Source organism: Phymastichus coffea, unplaced genomic scaffold (assembly GCF_024137745.1).
Source record: "Phymastichus coffea isolate CEN01 unplaced genomic scaffold, Cenicafe_Pcof_1.1 PCOF00043, whole genome shotgun sequence".
Taxonomy (NCBI): domain Eukaryota; kingdom Metazoa; phylum Arthropoda; class Insecta; order Hymenoptera; family Eulophidae; genus Phymastichus; species Phymastichus coffea.
This window is the reverse complement of record NW_026706854.1, coordinates 884,831-906,717: the sequence shown is the minus strand read 5'-3', so window position 1 is coordinate 906,717 and position 21,887 is coordinate 884,831. Positions and strand designations below refer to the sequence as shown.

At 37.7% G+C, this 21,887-nt stretch overlaps 3 protein-coding genes and 2 non-coding genes across 7 annotated transcripts; 2 read left to right on the top strand and 3 right to left on the bottom strand.

The window, feature by feature from the left end:
- Nucleotides 1–1,002: 1,002 nt before the first annotated feature.
- On the top strand, nucleotides 1,003–6,238 carry LOC131664365 (alkaline phosphatase 4-like). Of its 2 annotated transcripts, XM_058935404.1 has the most exons (8): nucleotides 1,003–1,129; nucleotides 1,991–2,144; nucleotides 2,602–2,822; nucleotides 3,147–3,339; nucleotides 3,668–3,834; nucleotides 4,160–4,471; nucleotides 4,765–5,188; nucleotides 5,249–6,237. In XM_058935404.1, the coding sequence occupies exons 2-8, from the start codon at nucleotides 2,048–2,050 to the stop codon at nucleotides 5,461–5,463; spliced, it is 1,629 nt and encodes a 542-aa protein (XP_058791387.1). In that variant the 5' UTR covers nucleotides 1,003–1,129; nucleotides 1,991–2,047; the 3' UTR covers nucleotides 5,464–6,237. The 2 variants fall into 2 exon arrangements, with proteins under 2 accessions (XP_058791387.1, XP_058791388.1); XM_058935405.1 differs by lacking the exon at nucleotides 1,003–1,129 and having other exon boundaries at nucleotides 2,007–2,144; nucleotides 2,569–2,822; nucleotides 5,249–6,238.
- A 2,875-nt stretch (nucleotides 6,239–9,113) lies between these two features.
- On the top strand, nucleotides 9,114–15,963 carry LOC131664240 (alkaline phosphatase 4-like). The gene is made up of 8 exons (XM_058935181.1): nucleotides 9,114–9,295; nucleotides 9,939–10,131; nucleotides 10,576–10,796; nucleotides 10,945–11,137; nucleotides 12,074–12,240; nucleotides 12,830–13,141; nucleotides 14,087–14,510; nucleotides 15,000–15,963. Exons 2-8 carry the CDS (start codon nucleotides 10,014–10,016, stop codon nucleotides 15,206–15,208), a joined length of 1,644 nt encoding a protein of 547 aa, XP_058791164.1. The 5' UTR covers nucleotides 9,114–9,295; nucleotides 9,939–10,013; the 3' UTR covers nucleotides 15,209–15,963.
- Nucleotides 15,964–16,156: 193 nt separating this feature from the next.
- Nucleotides 16,157–21,602, bottom strand: LOC131664241 (uncharacterized). 2 transcript variants are annotated; one of them, XM_058935182.1, is made up of 5 exons: nucleotides 21,232–21,602; nucleotides 19,671–20,571; nucleotides 19,141–19,206; nucleotides 18,729–19,058; nucleotides 16,157–16,810 (listed from the first exon to the last, which is right to left on the bottom strand). In XM_058935182.1, the coding sequence occupies exons 2-5, from the start codon at nucleotides 20,553–20,555 to the stop codon at nucleotides 16,547–16,549; spliced, it is 1,545 nt and encodes a 514-aa protein (XP_058791165.1). In that variant the 5' UTR covers nucleotides 20,556–20,571; nucleotides 21,232–21,602; the 3' UTR covers nucleotides 16,157–16,546. The 2 variants fall into 2 exon arrangements, with proteins under 2 accessions (XP_058791165.1, XP_058791166.1); XM_058935183.1 differs by lacking the exon at nucleotides 19,141–19,206.
- Nucleotides 17,699–17,770, bottom strand: Trnae-uuc (transfer RNA glutamic acid (anticodon UUC)). The gene has a single exon. It is a non-coding gene; the product is annotated as a tRNA-Glu (tRNA).
- Trnae-uuc (transfer RNA glutamic acid (anticodon UUC)) lies at nucleotides 18,306–18,377 on the bottom strand. The gene has a single exon. It is a non-coding gene; the product is annotated as a tRNA-Glu (tRNA).
- Nucleotides 21,603–21,887: the final 285 nt, after the last annotated feature.

The window sequence follows — 21,887 nt, the reverse complement described above, 5'->3', positions numbered from 1 at the left end:
CAATTTTATTTACAATAAAATAAAACAACTTCAAAACAAAATTTCAAATTCCATGTCTCATCGTAACGCGTGAAAAGTTGCAATATCACGTCTTAAATTTATTTTTCGAAGCGTGAATATTTTTTCAGGGCTTTCTGCATGATCATTAACGTCAAATACATTCGAGGAAAACGTTAAGCTCAGGACGCTAAACGTAAACAATAAACATTCCAATGAAGAAAATTCATTTTTTTGTGATATACAATTGATCGTGATCATGGCTAATGACATAGAGAGTTTTTAGTATACTGGAAAATAAATAATTGCAATATCTGTAATGAAAGCTAATAAATAGTTAAATATAAGTTTTAAAAACATCAAGCGAGAAGGAAAACTAAGTAAAAGGTGATTTGTGAAAAAATATTTAATTAAATACTTTTTAAAGATAGGAAAATTGTCTCGTTAAAATTAGACTGTACCTATTGTTGAATACAGAAGAGTACAGAGCAAAGTTTGAAAGCGAAAACTAGTCGATTTTATTTTTACAAATTTATTCAATCATAGAACTGTTTATCTTCATTGCTTCATGACAATTAGATTACAAATGGCTGAAAATTAGAAGGAAAAACTCAGCTGACGGTTCTGCCCATAACAGTCAATCTGTTTACACAATTGATCTGTGGGTTCGTAGCTTACATATTATATTGTAATGATATGTAGTATTTAAAATAAGCTAAATTAAAAAAAATCGTTTTTTAATCGGCTATTACAGCATCTATATATAAAGTAATAACCATAAGAATCGAGGAGCTGTGAGAGAAAAAACGTAGTGACGGTGTAAAAGCTCGTACACGAAACGCAAGCTCGTCGGTGTGCAGCGCGCAATGCGTGCAACAATCACGATGAGATTAGTACAGCGGAATGTGGGGACCTGATCTCTCGCTCTCCACCTCTACTGTATGCATCTCAAGCGCGGGCTATATAAGCGAAAAATTGCTCCTTTATCGGCACTTGTGTTCCAGCCGAGCGCTCGCTGACTACTCGGCAATAATAACAATAACAACAAAAAAAGAGAGTCATGACTAGTTAGATTTCTATTCAACTGGGTCGTCGTTATCTAGTTATACTGTCGGTGTATCAGATAACTAAGGTCAGTAGTCGCCAAGTTTTTACAATCCTCGTCCTGTTCTTGCGCGCTTACTAATTGCTTTTTATTTCGTTTTCTATTTATTCCGATAATCTAATATTGACAGCTTATCTGTATATTTTTATTTCTTTGTTGATCAAATACTAAAAGTACAATATTCTTTTATAAGATCTACTAATCTACAGTCACGAATAATTATTGAATTTAATTATACTTCGTTGATGGAATAAATATTGTTTCATTGTATTGACTGATATCATTGTTACAATTAAACTTTCGGAAAAATACTATTCCACTGTTCTCGTACGTTTGTTTTATTTTCCTTGTATTTTATCAAGTTATTATTTCTTTTTTTAAATTTGCTTACGAAACGGCACACTGACTTGTTTTGAATGTATACATTTTAATACGGAGTTTTCATGTTCTAATATCTCATTACTACAATTGCAATGTATATATTGATATACATTGAAATAACAAGCGTTTCCAAGTAAATTAGAAAATTTTGGAAATGTATAAGTAAGTATCTTGACAAATTATGCAATAACGCAATTTTAACGGATGCAATTGGTTACGCAATAACTATACATCTTCAATAATAAACAAACAAAAAAACTGTTATTGAAGATTTTCGTAAAGCTGATCGAACGTGTTACTGCTACATTACGTCAACTGCTGTTTATTGTAATACCAAATGTTCTTCAACCGCAAAATTATTTTTCACACATAAATTTCATAGAATCATCGCCAAAGGTATTCATGTCTCCAATTACTTGCCTATTATTTCAAGCTCATACTATCGAAATCTGCAACATTCAAACACAATTGACTAGTTTCCATTGAATATCACCTCTACAATTACAGTAGGAGCCAGGTATCGCACCGTCAATTTTTACACAAGGAATCATTAGATTGACCAAAATGCAGACCAAAATGCTTGGACATGTTGGCCTTGCATTGCTTGTGTTGATGAGCTGCAACTTATGTTCTGCATTCAGAGCATCTCTTCAACATGAAGGTTAGTTCTTTTGTAAAGTACTTTTTCTCAAGGTCCGTCAATTCAATCAGACGAAAAAAATATCAACGCTTCATGTATCTTTTCATCCATAAAATTTTAGTTTCATCATTCCTACAAATTCATGTGTTTGTTACGAAAAATCTTACCGATAAAGAAAGTGCAGCTCTCAAAGATATTTGTTCCTTATTCAAATCAATCAATTTAAGCCCAAATGCTGAACAAAAGTTCATGATAAAAGTAATCAATATTTCGGTTAATCGTATCAGCTCGAACAGTAGGAAACGTTCACTAATTCGCATTAATAGAGCTATGATTACGGCAATTAGACGACGCTGCAGAGAATACAAAGAGAGTTTCTTGATATTTTTAGCGATCTGAAATTGATAAGTTAATAATAATTAATCACTCTCTGCGAAATCCCCAGTGATAAGTGAACGAATTTGTTAAATTTTTGAAGACATAACATTTTGGATGGAAAGCGGCCGTGACAATTTGCAGCGAATCTTGTCGTTAAAAAACATTGAAAAGCGTGCGAAAAATGTGATCATCTTCATCGGTGATGGTATGGGAATGTCCACCATCACATCCGGAAGGATATTCACAGGACAGATGAAGGGTAACGCCGGAGAGGAATACAAACTCACGTTCGAGCAATTTCCCAGCACTGGATTTTCCAAGGTAACAACATTTTCCAACTTGAACTAGAAAAACATATAAACTTGGCAATAAAATAAAAATTTTTATGCCGGTTATGTAAAGGACAAATATCTTTCGTAGTTAACTATCCTTTCGATATTTCTAATTTTCACAGTGAAATATGCACTTGAGCAAGCGTAAAACGGCAACAATCATACAAATTAAATTAAGTTAGCACAATACTATTTACTTTTAGTCGTGTTTTCATTAAAAAAAAAAGGCAATAAACTTAGTTGAGTAGCTTCAAAAAGGAATACAAGATTCATTTGTTCATTTGAAAACGCGTAAAATCATTCGTCATTACAGACATACAATGTAGACCGACAGGTACCAGACTCGGCCGGTACTGCCACAGCGATATTCACGGGTGTAAAAGCTCAATACAGGATGTTGGGTCTGGATGGGAAGGTCAAGCACAATACGTGCGACAAATTTCTCGTAGACAATAGCCATCTGACTTCGATCGCCAGCTACATGCAGGAGAGTGACATGGACACCGGTAGGTTAATCCAATCCTACACATTTATTATACGATTGTTTGCTGCATTCTCTCTAAAAGGAAAATCGACGTGACATATCGCCGAGCAAGAAACGAGCCAGTGATTTCAGTATCTTTTTTTCTTACCTTACAAACGGGATATTTATATACGTCAATAACAGTATCGAGTTATCGCCGCGTTCTCAGAGTGTTTCAAATGACTATTAAGTAATAAAAAAAATTATACGCTTTGATAGTTTATTTTATTGCTAAAAAAGAGATTCATGTAACGTATGAATAAGATATACGTTAAATTAAAAAAGTAAGCATTGCCATCCTCGAACTTTAGGTTTCGTAACAACGACACGAGTCACACACGCAACTCCTGGTGGATTATACGCACATTCACCTAATCGCGACTGGGAGTGCGACACTGAAGTACCGCCCAACTATCGCGACTGTATCAAGGACATTGCTAGGCAACTTGTCGAGGAGTCACCCGGCAATAAATTCAAGGTTTGTATCGTTCGAACAAGGAGCTCGGATTCTAGAATTTAAGTTTTATTTTATTTTATTTTTTTTAACTGTCCTAAAACATTCCCTGATCATTCTATTTACCGAGCTACTAAGTATTCGGAAAATTTATCTGATTATCACAGTGTAGCTTGGAAACTTTGCAACTAATGTTGAATAATACTGATAACAGCGTGAAGCGTTATCGCGACATCGATATCTGAAAATACAGACGTTTCTTTTTGTGTTTTAGCAGATCAGCTTAAGAAAAATAATTCAAAATAATTCGAATATTCAATAATAAACAAAAATCTGAAAATAATTGCAGGTAATAATGGGTGGAGGTGCCAGTTCCTTAGGTTTGCACTCAAACTATTCAGACAGTGAAGCTTGCAACCGTTCCGATGGCCGAAAGCTCTACGATGATTGGCTGTCGTTGGAAACTGGTTCAAAACTCGTAACCACTGTCGACGATCTCATGGCTGTTGATATTAACAATACCTCCAAACTGATGGGTCTATTCGCTGATAGCCATTTGCCTTATGCTGCTGTCAAGCCAAAATACATACCTAGTCTCGCGAACATGACGCTACAGGCAATCAAAATGCTAAAAAAAAGCGACAAGGGCTTCTTTCTCATGGTATATATTTTTTATTTGCTACAATTATAAAATTTAGATTTCGGTGCCGATTACCTGACAGACATTGTGTCAACAATCAAGCTGTGTTATATCAACACGTGAAAATTCCGTCGAGAGATACGCGGATGATGTTTTGTTTCCAAAGACTTGGCTTTCATTACTTTCGAGATAACGAGTAGGCTGCTTAACCTGTTGCATTTGTTACGAATATCAAAATATACAAGCTCGAATTAATTTTGACAGCGAGGATATTTCAGGGACGTGAATTGACAACGATATTTATGATTGAACAGGTGGAAGGTGGCAAGATCGACATTGCCCATCACGCCAACTACGCTCAGCTGGCGCTACGCGAATTGGCCGAGCTGGATGACGCGGTGACGACGGCTATGGAGAACGTGAATATCGACGAAACACTGATCATCGTCACGGCCGACCATTCACACGCGTTCACGATGAACGGTTACCCGTTAAGAGGAGCAGACATTCTTGGCTTGACAACTGTCGCGGGTGCAACTCAACAATTCGAAACTCTCAGTTACGCCAATGGACCTGGCTACTATTATCACAGGATCAATAATACTAACGAGCAGGACAAGCTCTGGAGAGATCTGGAGAACGACCCTAACAGAAAGGATCCTTTCTATAGGCACTGGGCTGGAAGGTACACCAAGGACGAAACGCACGGTGGCGAGGATGTTGGAGTGTTCGCTATTGGTAAGCTCGACAAGTAAAAACAGTCCGTGGCAAATCTTTCACTTTGGACATTCGTTTCAGGACCCTACTCTCACCTGTTCCGCAGTACTTTCGAACAAAACTATATAGCCCACGTGATAGCCTACGCATTGTGTCTGAAAGGCTGGCCGTCGCATTGCGACGCGGAACGCTATCACTACGACATCGTCAACAGTAATAACTCTGCAATGGCAACAGCGACTATTTTCCCAGGCCTTGTATTTATGCTCATTGGACTGGCGACTTACCTTGTCTAGTACGGAAATTGTTCTTACAATTTTACGCGGATCTACTTAGAGAGAACAGCTTCTTGAACTGAACGAAAGTGGAATAGTACATTAAGGCTGGTGTAATACCGAAATGACGCATGAAAAGGTGTGTGAGTGTGTTCGTGAAGACTGATCAATCAACTACTTTTCAATAGTCTATTGGATATTTGATCCCATTCCGGTAAATGCTCTTAAAGAAAACAGATACGTGACTTGCAGTATTCACAAGTTATCCGTTACAATTAACGCTGCAACCTTGCTACTTACATTACTCTTGAGATTGTTGATTGTTAGGTAATAATTGACTCAACGAATCCAAGTGCTGTGAGTTACTGATCCATGCGTCGAAACATTCATCTTGTTATCTGTAGTATCGTGTACATATTTAGAATTAGTGTGAATAATACAATTTAATCCACAAATATTAGTTTATTTTAAAATACGTATTTATTTTCCAGCAAAGATTTCAGACCCCCATTGTAACTATTGCAACAGTGAACTCTCTTATTCCCGCAACAAAATATTTTACAATTGTTAAAGAAATACTAGTCTAACTAAAATTATAAAATAGTGTAAAAACTGCAAATGTCTATTAAAATGAATCGTTATTTTTGTACACTTTTCTCCACTTATCTGTCAAAGAACCTCGACACTCGCAAACGTTATATGTCTTGTCACGGTAAGATATTTGTTTCCTTTTGAGTTTTTGATCGAATGATTAACTTTTCAGCATCAACTGTAATCTGGATTTATCGAAAACACGCTCGTGAAATTTGCTTACACTTTTCAAACTTAAAATTCGATAACTTGTTTATTTGTTTGCTAAGCATCCGGCAATAAAAAATGTTTATCAGATTTCACAATCACGACCTGTTGAATATTCGAGAGGAATCTATAATCATATGCATATGGTATCATATGAATAAAAAATATACCTCCAGGACAACTTTAGATCACTATTGCTACATTTAGTGTTCTAGAGCTTAATAGTGTATTTTTGTTCGTTTCCATGAGAGAACAATGTGAATACACGCATTTATGTGCTGCTAATTCAGAGCAGATAGTCTATGCATGCATTCTGGAAATCCTGTGTGAAATAATCAACGATAAAATTCATATTTTTAAATATCGTTTATATCGTGTAGTCGATACACGGTAATCTACATATTTCACAATCGCACAAAAAAACAGCAACATTTTGTACATACATTCATTTCATGGAACTCGTTTGAGCATTTCAGGTAATAGTTCCGGAATTAGGTATAGTTTCGTGATCATTCCAATTAAGATGGGCCTACCAAGCTTCTTTTTACGTGTTATGAGCCACGTACTGAATCTAAATTTTTTGGGTAGCTCGACGTCTCGGAACGCGCCTCGAATGTTCAGCAACTTTTCTTTCGTGTATAATGACTTGCTTATCTTTCGTTTAAACAATCATAGTACATAAGGCATACAACCCAACAATAACGTATTCGTAACGCTTATGGATATGGCTTCAAATTTTCTTAAACATACATCACAATTACTTGTCATCAGTGAAAAAACAATGTTTTTTGTCAAATAATCAACATGTCTAACATTAATTTATCTGATATTCTGAGTCTTTATACGTTTATAATAAAGTTACTGTGCGCACTGGTTGCACTTGACATGACAAATAAAATTGTTTACCTTTCTTCAGGAATGTTTTCGACCGTTTTCTACCTTATATTACGAGTCGCAAATGAAATTCAAAGACTCCTGAAGATAGTAAGATAAGAGGGGACTTAAATATTTGTTTCAAGATATTCAATTCCGGTTTCAAGCACGTGCGACGAAAACCTAATTGCCCATCGCCGACGTGTCGCGCCGTACCATGAACAAAATGGAAATACGACAATGACCAGCTTCAGGTAGCGTCAATTCGCATTGCGCTACGCCCATTAATCTCTGGTTGGACCCACACAAAGGCCGCAAATTTAGAGAGAGTAGTTTTTCTTCTCTCCGTCTTTCTAGCTAAAAATAATGCGCTCAACAGTCATTCTCGTCCGAGGGTCCAATGCCTGCGTTTATCCTCCGCTTGTGCGTCTCGTGTATGTATATTAGGGAATTTTTTTTATCCCGTTATCAGTAAAAATATAAACTTTGTACAATATACATATGATCTTTAATAATTTCATCAATTGATTTTAAAAAAAAGTTTTTATAATTACTGCCAGGTGAATAATTGTATAACATAAGATTTTCATGAAAATCACATAACTGTGATAAAAATTATGTTAAACGTTATGGAATTTTCATATTTTCTGATGAAATGTTGATCTCATTTTTATCGCAAAATTTATTTTCAAAATTGAAATTTTTTCAGACTACTTTTTAACGTATCAATTTAAACTTACATCTTGCTTTGAATACTATTATGAAAAATTAATTCTTTTTTTCTTCGGATAAACGGAACAAATTTTTTCATAAAAATAATTAATCGAAAGAGATTTTATTTTTTAATTTTTAACTTTAAATCAACACTATATTGTTATTCTATAATTAATCAAACGAGAAAAATACCATTAAATATGATGCGGACTACACATCACAGTAATTTTGAATTTGCATATCGATGTTGCAGCTATTATCAATTTGAGCCACATTCTATCTTAACTTTATGAACTTTTCATATTTATATACATAAGAATACAACCTCTTCACGCTACTTTAAATTTTTAAAAGATTTTGCAGTATAATTATTTACTGTTTTTGTAAAAGCACTGTCTTCAATATTTCAAGTTGCGTTAAATAATGTCGTAGCATTTGTATCTGTTAGTCTATTCAAATCTTTATAACCTTTCTTTTTCACGTAACCACAGATTGTATATTTATTTTTGTCAAGAAGTGGATCTCCTTTCGATCGTTTTGAAATACGCGATTCCAAAATCTTTGATTCATTTGTTTCTCCATCGAATTCTTGACGATCATTGGGTGTTATTTCACCTTGATTTTACAAGTGTTTCAATTCGTTTCCACTTTTTATAGTAATTATCTAAATGATTTTGAGATTCATCGGCAAAGTTCAACGAACTTCTAACTTTTATAAATAAATGTATGTTGCATGTAAAAATAAATAACAATTTGATGTATTTAAAATCACGGAAATATTAGATTGCACATCTGTTTTGACAATTACTCATAATTTTTGTATAGTATGCTTAATCTATGAGAAACAGCGTCTTGTTGCAGATTCGCAGCATTTCTAATATTGTTTCGACCATTTTCAGTACTCATGAGAGACAAGCCCTACAAACCTGACAGTGAAGTTTAAAACTAGCGTGAAGGCAATGTCTGCTAACATTTCGAAACGAGTAAAATAACGCAACAAGGACGTCAGAAAAAAGTGAGACAGGATAAAAAAGTAACATTTAAACTTTAGGAAAATCTCATCGATGCGCATTATTAAGCCATCACCGATATCCCAGCAGCCTCAGTTTCGAAAATCGACAACGATCCTCCAAGCCGTAAGGAAGATAAAAAAAAAAGACGAACACAAAGCGCGCAAGCTCGATGGCAGCGACGACGCGCGTGCGACAATCACGATGAGATTAATGTGTTATAGTTGCAGAGTGTGGGGGGGCCCATCTTTCTGCTTCAGTCCAGTCAGTGCGCACCTTACGCGCGGGCTATATAAGCGAAAAATTGTTCATACATCGTTACACTCGTGTCTCATTCATACGGTGGACACTAGCACAAAAAAGGCACATATCAACGGATAAGCCATGACACGCTAGTGTTCCGTTGATTAGTCGATCGTCGTTGGTGTGTGACAGTGACAGGGTGTCGTACGGCTGAGGTTAGTGTGTCGTCAAGGTTGTGCTATTGCTGCAAGTGCATTTTTCTTCTTTACCGCTTAGATTTTGGCAAGTGTCGTTGAACGTGTGCGACAGACAGACGGATGTCATTGTTTCGCGACGATGCTGCCGGCGCTGCACAAAATCGACTGCCTCCCTCTTTTCTGCATCTTTTTTCAGCTTTCCACGAGTTGAACGAGCATCCGCAACAAACTCACTGGTCATCGAAAGTTTTCTAAAGACTGCGAAAAGCTCGAAAAGGAAGCTTATTTAAAGTGCTATTGAAAAATTGTCTAAATGTAAACAGACGTTATACTGGTTTCGCAATGACGTAATTTTCACAGCAACAGTCGTTACACAATAATTACACATCTTCGGCAGTATATATTTCGCATCGACTTTCAGTCACGAAAATTCTTCCAACTCATTGCTAATTATTTTTATCGTAATTGAGCCATTCAAAGCTAATTTCTGCCCGCTGGGGAATGACCTGAACCGTCACTAAATCGACTTGGAATAGTGTCGTTCGTCGTTTCCCGCGAACTTGTACAATCGGCAAAATCCGTACAATAAGCAGGTCAAACGTCACAGTCGAACAAAATTCAAGACGGCGCATTCGAGCATCACGTGTACTTGCAATTGCAGAGACGTGCATCAGCAGCTAACGCAGCTAGTTAAATCCGGCTTTGACTTTCGTGGTAGCGGCGCAAGGACCTGCACATGCATCTGGCGTACGAAATGCGCGCTCAAAGGATCCCGCGCATTTGTGCTGCATTATTAGCTTTGATGAGCTGCGGCTGCTTGTGTTCCGGATTTAGCCTACCCGTCGAGCATGAAGGTTAACGCTTTCACATATCTATCTGCCTTTTTTCCCTCTTCTCCACTGCGCCTGCATCTATATCCTTGTGGCCATCGATTTTTATTTATGAAATCGCGCGATTCATTACACATCTGTGTTCATTTGTGATTTTTTTCGATTATTCAATAGAGCAGGTATTCAATAACTTGTTACTTTTATGTTATAACAAGGTTTCGACTAAAATAGTAAATTCAAGACTCACTGCATGAAAAGATAAAAACCGAAGATAAATAATCCGACATGGTAAAATGTGCGGTGTAGTAAATTAATTAATTCTCTCAACAATTTTTAAAAGCTCGAAAATCTATCACATATTCCTCATCATTTCTAGGTCAAATTAAGAATTGTCATTATTTATGAAACCCTCATAATCCAGAGATTAATTAACAAAAAATTTCGTAACAATCATTAATTTACTTGCAGACACAACATTTTGGATGAAATCCGGTCAAGACACTTTGAGACGTATCTTATCTTTACAAAATAACCGAAATTCCGCTAAAAATATCATTCTTTTCATTGGAGATGGTATGGGATTATCTACTATTACGTCTGGACGGATATATGCAGGACAAATGAAGGGTCATTCTGGAGAGGAGTACAAACTCACTTTTGAGAAATTCCCCAATACTGGACTTGCTAAAGTAAAGTATTTTCCTTCTTGTGAGATGTTCAGAAAAACTATTAAAAAAAAAATTAACTTCACGATATTTATCTAAACAGCAAATATGCATTTCAGATGATGATGCTTTCAAAAATTCTAATTTTAACAATGAAATGTTATTTTTTTAGACCTACAATGTTGACAGGCAGGTACCAGATTCAGCAGGTACTGCCACGGCAATTTTCACAGGTGTCAAAGCTCAATACAAAATGCTAGGTCTCGACGGTAAGGTCAAGTACAACATGTGTGATAAAACCACGGTGGAAAATAGCCACCTAACGTCGATTGCTAGCTGGGCACAAGAAAGCGGCATGGACACAGGTAAATCAATTCAATACTATATTACACGGCGATTCTAGATACGATTTTTCTACCAGAATAAAAAGAATAAACTAGACACGACACGAGGAAAAAAATAAAATACTACGTAATCTACAATTCACGAGCGATTTCAGCAATTTCTTTTTTTGTGTGCGAACGAGTGATTTTTGTAGACAAGATTCGGTATATCGTAAAAACCGTGAACTAGAAAAACACTTAGCCTTCGCACGATACGTAGGAAGAACTTATCAGTGACATTGCCTTCTTTTTTTATTGTCGTTGGCATTGATTCCCTACTGAAAGAAAACGCACAAAGAAAAAGGAAAAATTTGATAGATTCGTCGAATAAATATTGTCTATCGAATGTTTTAATATGTACACCCCGAGACTTGCAATCAGACGTGCTCAATTGATAATTGAGCGAGCCTTGAAAATTTTCGAAGCAGGGAAAACGTTGCTCTATGGCGCACACGCGCGCATATATATAACGAACGACCCTCATCCGTTGTATACTTCTCGTGCTCCCAATGAACAGTTTTACGGAAATCACTGCTGCTGCTGTATAGACATTCACTCGTTTTTTTAATGTATCTCTTAGTTGCGAATAATAGGTGTAATCACGAGGTGTAAAATTAATTGTAACGTGATTTGATTTTATTGCTTCCGAAGCATTGTAAACATACTAATTAAAGAAGATTTTTTCTTTTTGTTCATTCCAATGCCATCTAATAAAAAAAATAACTTCGATGTAAATGTAATGATAAAATTATCGCCGTTACGCGTTAAAAAGACCAACGAAAAAGTTCATCGAGCAAACCAATTACTTGAATCGATTACACACAAGAAAAAACCAAAGAAGAAATCGAAAATCACACGTTCACACCCAATCAAAACAAACAATGGTCTGAAAGTGACGTCTAATACTTTTGATTTCAGGCTTCGTAACAACGACGCGAGTGACGCATGCGACTCCGGGTGCCCTGTACGCGCATTCACCTAACCGCGAGTGGGAATGTGACTCGAAGGTACCGCCTCAATATCGCGACTGTGTCAAGGACATCGCCAGGCAACTCGTCGAAGAGTCTCCCGGTAACAAGTTCAAGGTTCGTATTATTAAGATCAATTTTCAATATATATAGCTGGAATTTTTGCCGACTATTCATCGTATTATTAAACGCTCAGGCATAGTTTTGAACATGAGATTGCTCTCTTTTAGAGATTACTCTGCACTATACGTATCCAAAGCGTGAGAAATCGTTATTGCGGTAGCGACACGAACATTTGATTTGATTTTCTACGCGCGAGTGTAGAACTAAAAAATGTACCCAGTGCACGACGGGTCTCGGAAACTTTGTGACTTAGCTGAAAGTGAAATCAAATCACAAATTAATGTTATTGTCGAGATTATACATTCTGAAAATTATTATGTTAAAATACGTGAGACAATGAGATTTAGAGCACTTAATCATCCACGTGCGATGAGTGTCAATTGGTCAAGTTGATGATAAGGAAGTTCAAGGATAATAGGACCATGACCTTCCGCATCGATAAGTGCGCTTGCATAACTTTATTGGATAATAGTTGTCTCATAAATTAAAATGTATCGATATATGTACATTAAACGTGATACCCGCTTCGGAATCTAATTTACTTGTTGAGTGATGCAAGCTTATTACGATGTGACAATTTCAGGTGATAATGGGCGGTGGAGCTAGCACCTTAGGTTTCAAATCTGAGTACCCGGACAGTCTGGCATTGAAACGCTCGGATGGGCGTCGGCTGTACGAGAGTTGGTTGCTCTCGGCACCTGATTCCAAAATCGTTACCAACACCGCATCTCTCATGTCCATTGACATTCACAACACGAGCAAATTGATGGGTCTATTCGCTGATGACCACCTGCCGTATGCGGCGGTCAAGCCGAATAACATACCCAGTTTGGCAAACATGACCTTTCAAGCTATCAGAATGCTCAAGAAGAACAAGAAGGGCTTTTTCCTTATGGTAAGTTGATTATTAGTTTTCTGAAAACTCTTCATTGTCAGTGAATTGTACGGTCATTTACCTGACAACACAGACGTTCTCCTGTCTACGTTGATTACCACATTGTCGCTCAACCTCTAGTTTATTTTTTATTACCTAATTCAAACAGAATCGCTGATGAATCATCAATTAAGTACCAAAACCCGGTCAAAAAAGTCTAGTTTAAAAATATATCGATCAAGTATTCCATCCATCGATTAATACCGATAAAAGTGTTTTGTCTGGAAAATAATTGTTATTGATTATAGGATTGCTTATCATGTACTAACATTCGCAACTCATTTTATGCAGCAACGCCATTAAAAGAATTAGATCAAAAGTAGCAAGATTTCAAAAAATTACACAGCGCAAAAATGGAAGCATAGATCTATTCAACCAAAGAAGAGAGAGATAAAAAATATTCCTCACGGTATACGCAGACGCGTCAAATTGCACGCGGATGCGCTCGTGTCGCAAGGTCAACCCACTTGATCTATGCAATTTCGTGCGGTGTAATGTGCACAGCTCCGATCTAATCGTCTACATCATGCACAATTCCTAGCTTCCTATAATTTATTAAATAGCCGTTATATGGACCATGCGACTTGATCAATTCAGATGTACGCGCACGTGAGTTGCACGGAAGATACAAACGTCATAGGCGACATCACAATTTTGGAATTTGAACGTTGACTGTTCGAGAATCGCAATCCAGCAGGCAACGAGAGCTACGTTGTTGTGACTTCGACGGGGCTTGTCCCTCTAACGCGGAAAATGTTCCGTCAATGTGACGAAAAAGTACATCGACTAATTATTAACGTTGATAGATTTATTTGCAAGCTTAAGTTTGCCTTTTGTTCAATATACGAATGAAAAAACACTTGAACTTGTAAACATATATAAGATATAAAAACTTTCTATGAATAGGTGGAAGGTGGTAAGATTGATTTGGCTCACCACGAAAATTATGCACGACTGGCGCTACGCGAAGTAGCCGAACTGGATGCTGCCGTAACGACAGCCATACAAAACGTGAACGTCGACGAAACATTGATCATCGTCACGGCTGATCATTCGCACGCGTTCACGATGAACGGCTATCCAGAACGCGGAAACAATATCCTCGGACTGACCAATACCACCGGTGCTACTCAACGATACGAAACTCTCAGTTATGCCAATGGACCTGGCTACGCTTATCACAGAATCAACGATACCAGTGATCCCAAGCAGACCTGGAGAGACTTAGACAACGATAAGAATAGAAACGATACATTCTACAGGCACTGGGCTGGTAGATATGTCAAGGATGAAACGCACGGCGGTGAGGATGTTGGAGTTTATGCAATAGGTAAGTTGAATTTAAGCCAAAAAGTTTTCATATTTTCGATAATGTGATTATTGAGCAAGCTTGCAATTAAACAAAGTAACGAGAATCTGCTGCAAGCGAATTGAAAAGTTCGTGATTCGTAAATTGCACGATAACAACAATCTCGTTAGGCATTGTTTTGCGAGCAATGAAAGAAAGGAAACAAGACGTTGACATGGCGAGAATATCTTCTTAGCACAGGAAGCCGCAATCATCAATCAAATTTAAGTGATCCTATTTTTAGGCTACTGTTCATTCTCTCGGCAAATGTATACTTGCAAACGAAGCTACACTTGCCAAAATGTTAGACGTACTCGACAGATGTATTATTAATTATTTCATTATCTCAATTTACTGACGCGAAAGTGTCAGTAAATTGAGATAATGAAATAATTAATGATTGTTTTTTTTCATTTATCTCTGTAAAAGCTCGATTCGGTCTTTCTTTTACATCATCAACTGTAATTTCAGGCCCTTACTCTCACCTGTTTCGCAGCACCTTCGAGCAAAACTACATAGCCCATGTTATAGCCTACGCGGCTTGCTTCAAAGATTGGCCATCGCATTGCGATCACAACCGCTACTTCTACGAGATTGCCGCTGATAATTCCGCCTTGCAGGCGACCACTTTGTCGAGTGTCACGATCGCTTTCCTTGGACTTGTAAGCTACCTCGTTTAGACGACCAATCCATTACACGCGTACACCTGCGCAGCTTCTCGAACTGTCGCGTACTCGATCAGTGCTGGCGGCAATCAGTGTATCGTTACGCATGTCCAATTGCTTAAACGGATGCGCGTGCGAGTGTGATAGACCGACGCGACAGGCATGTAGTTTTACTTGCGGACCAGACGTTCTAGACAATTTCAAATAAATATACTTAACGAGGAAAAAGTTTCAACTATTTAAATTGATGCGATTGCCGTTGAAGTATTGTTGCTACACTTTGTTGATTTCATCCGAATACTTAGGTATTACCGTTAAAGTAATTTTACAATCGGTTTCTAGGAAATAACGATAAATTTTAAGAATGCTGATAATGTTTACTTTTTAGTATTATGTAAAAACTTCATTTTTTTTAGTTTACTGTATATAATTAGAATGAATGTCAGTTTTAAAAGTACAATCAACGTAAGCTATTTAAATAACTTCAGTTTTGCTACAACCTTGCGAATAATTGCGAAGAATGCGCTATCTCTAAATCGTTACTGGTGATTTTTACCATTCATTTTACAACTTTTGAAAATTACTTTAGAAAGTGGTGAAAGTGGAGATTTTTATTATCAAGGCAGCACGAAATATTTTCTCGATCGTTTATTTCGAATCCGAAACAACGGTATTATATATAACAATAACTTTGTAATGTTCACTATTGACGAAAATATACAGCAATGAAAATTAAAAAATTCATTAATGAAAGCAAAAACAACAAATATAACATACATGAAAAAACAATAACGTTCTGTAATAATTCTTTCATTTCCTGGCTAAATATAAGAAATCGATGGAAGTATGAAAAAAATTACCGTCAGTGAGAGCAGCTGCACTCGACAGCACAAATATCGATAAGTCAACAATGACGAAGTGTCGTAGTCAAAATATCCCGACGACGACGGATTCATCCTCTACCGTAATCTCGACTAGGCCTGGAGGCTTGTGTGGACTTTCTCGTAAATGATCGATTGAAATAATCAAGATATATTTGAATTCGAAAGTGTATCGTACAGATCTCATTACACTTGATATGGATTTATAATAAGCAATCCATTTTACGGATATACAAAATCACACCAGATCGTTATCAAAAAAAAAAGCTTTTCCATTCGCAATGGTGAATTGGTGAAACGTGTCCGTCCACGTGGTGGCAAAAAGAGCGGATGGGAAAATAAGAGCAGTATACCGAGTTGTATGACAAGTACATGGTGCAATTGACGACCCACTTGAGCATCATCGAGCAATGAGTGAGTAGACCCCTCGCAAGTAGATCATGTTGTGTCGCGCTGGCTAAAAATACACTTATCACGCACTGCAGCGGCCGGGGATTCCCCGGGCGACGCTCAGAAAGTAGTTCTTGTAGATGAGGGGCGCCGAGTCGTCGCTCACGAAATTCCGCTCGGGTCTCAACGAGGCGAACGGATTCCGTCTGGGTTCTTGTTCTACCTCGAGCTCACGGTATTCACGAACGCGAGCCAAGTCGCGGGGCAATTCCACCTCCGTATAGGATGTTATCAAAATCGGCACTCCGTGATCGCAAAACTTTTCGATTGTTCGGGGCCAGGTGTCCTGAAAGAAAAGAACGATCAATTAGTTTTGGTATCTGCAATTCATGTTACAGTATATTTAAAACAACAGGAGTGCACGACGCTAAACTTTGACATTACTGTGGGAAAGCGTATGCCGTGTGTTAAGTTAAAAGATTAATCATACTATTTTCATGCAATTATTATACATGTATTATGCAATTATTTACATTTAGATATAGATTATAGAATAAACGGTATAATAAGGTTTATATCATTAGCACGCGATCAGAATCGGTATAATGTTACCGCTGACAACACAAACAACCTTATTTAACGTATGGACAAAAAATCTTAGCGTTTCTATAGATTTGAATCGTACAATTTTTAATTAAAATCGTTAATTAGGAAAGATAAGTACAAATGTGCGTCATTATTGAAACGTTTCGAGGAGCCCTGATTAATCAACTTATTGTACATAGTGCCGAATGCGACCAAGCTTCGCAGCTTTTCATGCCTTCTCCCATGCCTGCCGTGACCGTATCATTTGAAAAGTGGATTTTGTTGATTTATTATTGATGTTGGCAGAAAGCCGGACTTGAGCAGCAGCGTTCGCGTGCTCGTGGCGATACGTACTCGCGCTGAGATGCTCGACAATGAACGATCTCGATTATTTAGTTTTTAGTTTTGCACAAATATAGACAAATCAGGCACTTGCCAGTCACTTCATAAAACACCCCGTTCACTTTGAAGTCCGGAGATCACAACACTTTAGAGAACTTGAGGTACATATTTTTCAATCGAATCCGAGCCTTTTGGATAAAAGCCAAGTGTCCTACCCATTAAACTATATTACATTTGTAAAGATTAGGCGATAATGAAATTGTTAATTGATTAAAACCTAATAATTTTTAGTGAAAATTAGCAAAATTTCCCATACCGGGAATCGAACCCGAGCCTCCTGGGTGAAAGCCAGGTATCCTAGCCACTAGACCATATGGGAGTAATAAGAATTTGACCCATATTGTCTAACGTGACCTTAAGGGAGTACAGTGGATACGTTACTATAGTTAATTTGGAGGATGTTCGGGATTCCTAAAGATCTTTGTAAAGACTCGTGCAGTTGCCATCAAAACTCTACAACTATTTTCATGTTTAAGCTTAACATTTTCAAATATCCACATAAAACATTTTTTATTTTTTATTTTTATAAGCTCTGAATTAAATTTTAGCAAACGAATATAGATCAGAGATAATTGTATACACACCACACAAATTTTTCATAATTTTATCATTTTTGAGCATCTTTATAGTTAATAAATCTTGCACTTAGACTACATCTTATTTTTAATTATTAATTTCTTGAGTTTGAAGCTCTAAAGGGTTACAAATGTTAACCTCACCATTAGAGTACTTTCATGAAACTATCGTTCAAATTTCGAACGAATTTCATTTTTAATAATATTTTCATTTTAAATACTAGACATTAAATTCCCTTAAAAATAATTATTATTTTCTAATATAAGTGAAAAAAAAGTTTCCCATACCGGGAATCGAACCCGAGCCTCCTGGGTGAAAGCCAGGTATCCTAGCCACTAGACCATATGGGAGTGATAAGAAGCTTACCCAAATTATCGAAGTAGTTTTTAAAGTTACGCAATATCAATTTTAAAAGATGATTGAACTTTTATAATTAATAACATTGTTAATCAATTATTTAACCGAACTGATAATTGAGTTCTTTATTAAGAAATTATTTATTAGTGGATTATATTACTATTGCAGCCGGTCGGTATTTTACTTGCTGTCGGTAAGGTAAGTATACACTTGTTATAGTGAATTACCTTAGTGCCTGCGTATTTCAAATTTAATTTTCTCAATCAGAATTATTAGTACTATTCGCCTCGAAATAAACAAAATAAAAGCGTATCTATGCAAAATGATTCATCATTTATATTTACCTGATTAGCGAACCCAGTCGTCCTATAGAGGCCCGGATTGAATAAGCAAACAAGGTCAGGCCTATCACACTCAATTTGGTGATACAATTTGCCACAATGGAACACGACGTGAATTTCACGTCCCTTGGCACGACAACCTGCACAGAGTCTTGGTCTTTTGAGTACTTTAGCTATATCGTCGGGCACTTGAAGTTCCGGACCACTGAACTCGAGCCGTAAACTCTTGATTCCCGGCAACAGGTGTAAAAACAGCTTCTCCCAGACGGCCAGATTTGCACACTCGAATTGTAATTCCGCGCCAATAACGTGTACGCGAAGAGATTTGCGGTTCTAAAAAAAAGTAAATAAAAACATTCAGTTCAACAACCAATATTTTGATATTTTAGTCGCACATTAATTATTATAAAATTACATTGTTGTATGATAAATATTCAGGTAATACTTCGATGTTGTAAATTTTTAATAAAACAGACATTTCCTATAAGAAATCAAATTAATTATAATCCTTAGCGTACATTGCTCCGAAATTATTTTAATATTCAACTAAAAGATCTAAAAGATAAAAAGAAAAGACGAAAGGTGTACGATAAGCTTTCCGTCAGATTTACCGAAACGTCCATCATCGTCATTAATAGATCAACATAACATAACGTTTCTGAAGTGTCTGTCTCTATACGCTTTCTACGTTACCTTTTTAGATAATCGTAAAAGCGCGATTATTTTTAGTTCTTACACTACTAATTGTTAGCGGACTTTGACCTCTGAAGCAACCAATAGCGTACAATCGATTGCGCCATTATTATATAAATGAATCAACAGAAATTCATTCAAGCGCGTCGTAAAAATGAAGAGGTGCAAAAATTTAACACTAGAAAAAGTAATCTCATAAAATCACCAGAAAAATCTTATCTTTCACAGAGAAAAAGCTTTGCACATAATCACCGTAGTAAGTTTGTGGCCCTGCGCGCTTAGTTGGAGAGTGTAACGAGCTGTCAAGGCCGGACTAGCAGCCTGTGAGAGAGCGGCATACGAAGCGCAGTCAATCCTGTCGTAGTCATTTCCAAATGCAAAAATTGTTTTCATTAGTCCATCAAAGTTTTCCGGTAACTCTTCGTCCCCAATAATCGCGAAATCTGGTATCTTTGGCGCTAAGAAACCACTGTCTGCTTGCATCGCTAATACACCTCGGAACACCCTCCACTCGGCGCAATGATCTTCATGGTTACCTCTGTGCTCTTCACAGAAGAACTCCATGAGGCAGTCGGAGCAAGTCTTCAAGCCGTCTGAACTGTGACAGGTACGACAGAGTTTGGGGTAAAGCAGAATTTCGCGTTCACAAAGTTCCATTCTTCGGCCGAGAGCTTGCTCGACGATGCGCAACAGTTCCACGCGGAAGCTGCGATACTCGTCGGGGCCCAAGTTCCTTGCCAAATCGAGGCCGTTGTTCTTTACGCAAATTTCTGCGAGCACAGTGCACAACTGCTTGTGATGTTTGAGATTCTGTTGACGATGTTGACTTGAGCAATAAGTCACCATTCCGCACTGTTCGCAGTCGAAGTGGACGTCGTCGCAAGCTTTCGAGCAAACATAGCACAAACTGCTGACGAAGTAAGGTCGCGGACGAAAATCCAACTGGAGTTCGGATTCTTCGTCTTCTGCCTCGTCGGTTTGATAAGCGGGCAAGCCAAGACGATCGACTATGGGAATTGTTTTTGAAAGCGTTGGAATCTCGTCAGTTTTTAAATCACTTTTGATGCCGTTAAATTTTCCAGTGGAAGTTTTCAGAGTGTGGTTGCATTTAGACTTTCGCTTTGATTTCCGACCCATGTTCTACGCCGTCGATCTGAAAAAATGATTCCTGTGTTAGCTCTATTACGAAGTGCTTCAAAACTTTTATTAATTTATTTATGCGTGCAAGTACTTGTGAAGCCTATTGATATGCTATCAAAAAATTCGTATAACTATTAGCGATTACATCTTTACCGTCATTCAAGTTGCAATTATCAAAACGATATAGCGACAGTTGAACACGTATATACATGTGTTCGACCGCTCTAAACTAATAAGATAAAACACAACCATAGCAAATTCGTACAAATCAATTACCTACGTAATCATACTATGTAGTACACTCATTTTATTGAAAACTAAAATTTCCGAGTGCGAATTATCGATTTTACATTTATTATAACATTTATACATTTTACATCATTTAAAATTAGAAAGCAATCGTGAGCACAAGTAAAAACTTATTTTAGATATACTGCGCAAACCGGGCGGAATTCCATAATTAAATTGCTGTACGAATACTAAGAAAGCTAGTACACGTAACGAGCTTCATTGAACGCCTAACTATTAAATCATTGTCACCCTGTTTTCATGGTGAGCGTTTACTTCACAATTTTTGTTTTCTTTTTCTTGTGCGTTCTATTTGCTGCTACAACTCTTTAATGTTTAAGCAAGCGTGTTTACTCAAAGAATGTCACGCGTGCTGCCAACTTACGCAATTGCTCGAGCCGATATAGCCGCAGCAGCAATTCAATGCCCCTCGATTTGCGAGTGCTGCACGTTGCGTTAAACACAAACCCAGATCGCCGAATTGCCACCAAAACAGCAATCGAGCGCGTCCGTTGAAAACGCGCTTGAGTGAGTCCCAATTTGCGCACAAGAGCTGACGACGATGGCGCAGCCGATGAACACTTGACGAGAAAGGCAGGTGCACAGGAGCCCGCGCGTATCCGAAACGATCGATCGACCGCGCAACAGAGCAGAGAACGAGAGATCGCGTAGGCCGCTCGCGGGCCGCACTCGCACGCTCCCGGCAACGGAGCGACAGACTGCCGAGCTTGCGACCGTGGCTGCGCAAGCACACGACCGCGCTGTCTCTCTATAACTAGCCGCGAGCTGACGAGCGACCGCGTCGACAATGGGCACAATGCCCGCGAGTGCAGCGCGCATTACTTCTAACCGCCCTGTCGCTTACGCGATCGTCGTCACCCGAGTGGCTCGTCGACTGCTTGGTTTCCGTCGACCGATCGCGGTACACGACCGACGTTCATCAGACCGTTCTCAGAGGGCCATTTCCCAACTCGATCGAGTGAGATTTGATTCGTGTCTTTTTCTGTGGCTAACTCTTAGATGGGCAAATGGTTGTTGTGT

Coding starts and splice junctions, on each gene's coding strand:
- LOC131664241 (XM_058935182.1), bottom strand. CDS start 20,555: ATGGGTCGGAAATCAAAGCGAAAGTCTAAATGCAACCACACTCTGAAA. Junction 19,059..19,140: donor AATATTTATCATACAACAAT/GTAATTTTATAA, acceptor ACTTTTTTTTAG/AACCGCAAATCTCTTCGCGT. Junction 16,811..18,728: donor CGACTGGGTTCGCTAATCAG/GTAAATATAAAT, acceptor CTTTTCTTTCAG/GACACCTGGCCCCGAACAAT.
- LOC131664240 (XM_058935181.1), top strand. CDS start 10,014: ATGCATCTGGCGTACGAAATGCGCGCTCAAAGGATCCCGCGCATTTGT. Junction 10,797..10,944: donor CCAATACTGGACTTGCTAAA/GTAAAGTATTTT, acceptor TTATTTTTTTAG/ACCTACAATGTTGACAGGCA. Junction 13,142..14,086: donor AGAAGGGCTTTTTCCTTATG/GTAAGTTGATTA, acceptor TTCTATGAATAG/GTGGAAGGTGGTAAGATTGA.
- LOC131664365 (XM_058935404.1), top strand. CDS start 2,048: ATGCAGACCAAAATGCTTGGACATGTTGGCCTTGCATTGCTTGTGTTG. Junction 3,340..3,667: donor GGAGAGTGACATGGACACCG/GTAGGTTAATCC, acceptor CTCGAACTTTAG/GTTTCGTAACAACGACACGA. Junction 3,835..4,159: donor CACCCGGCAATAAATTCAAG/GTTTGTATCGTT, acceptor AAATAATTGCAG/GTAATAATGGGTGGAGGTGC.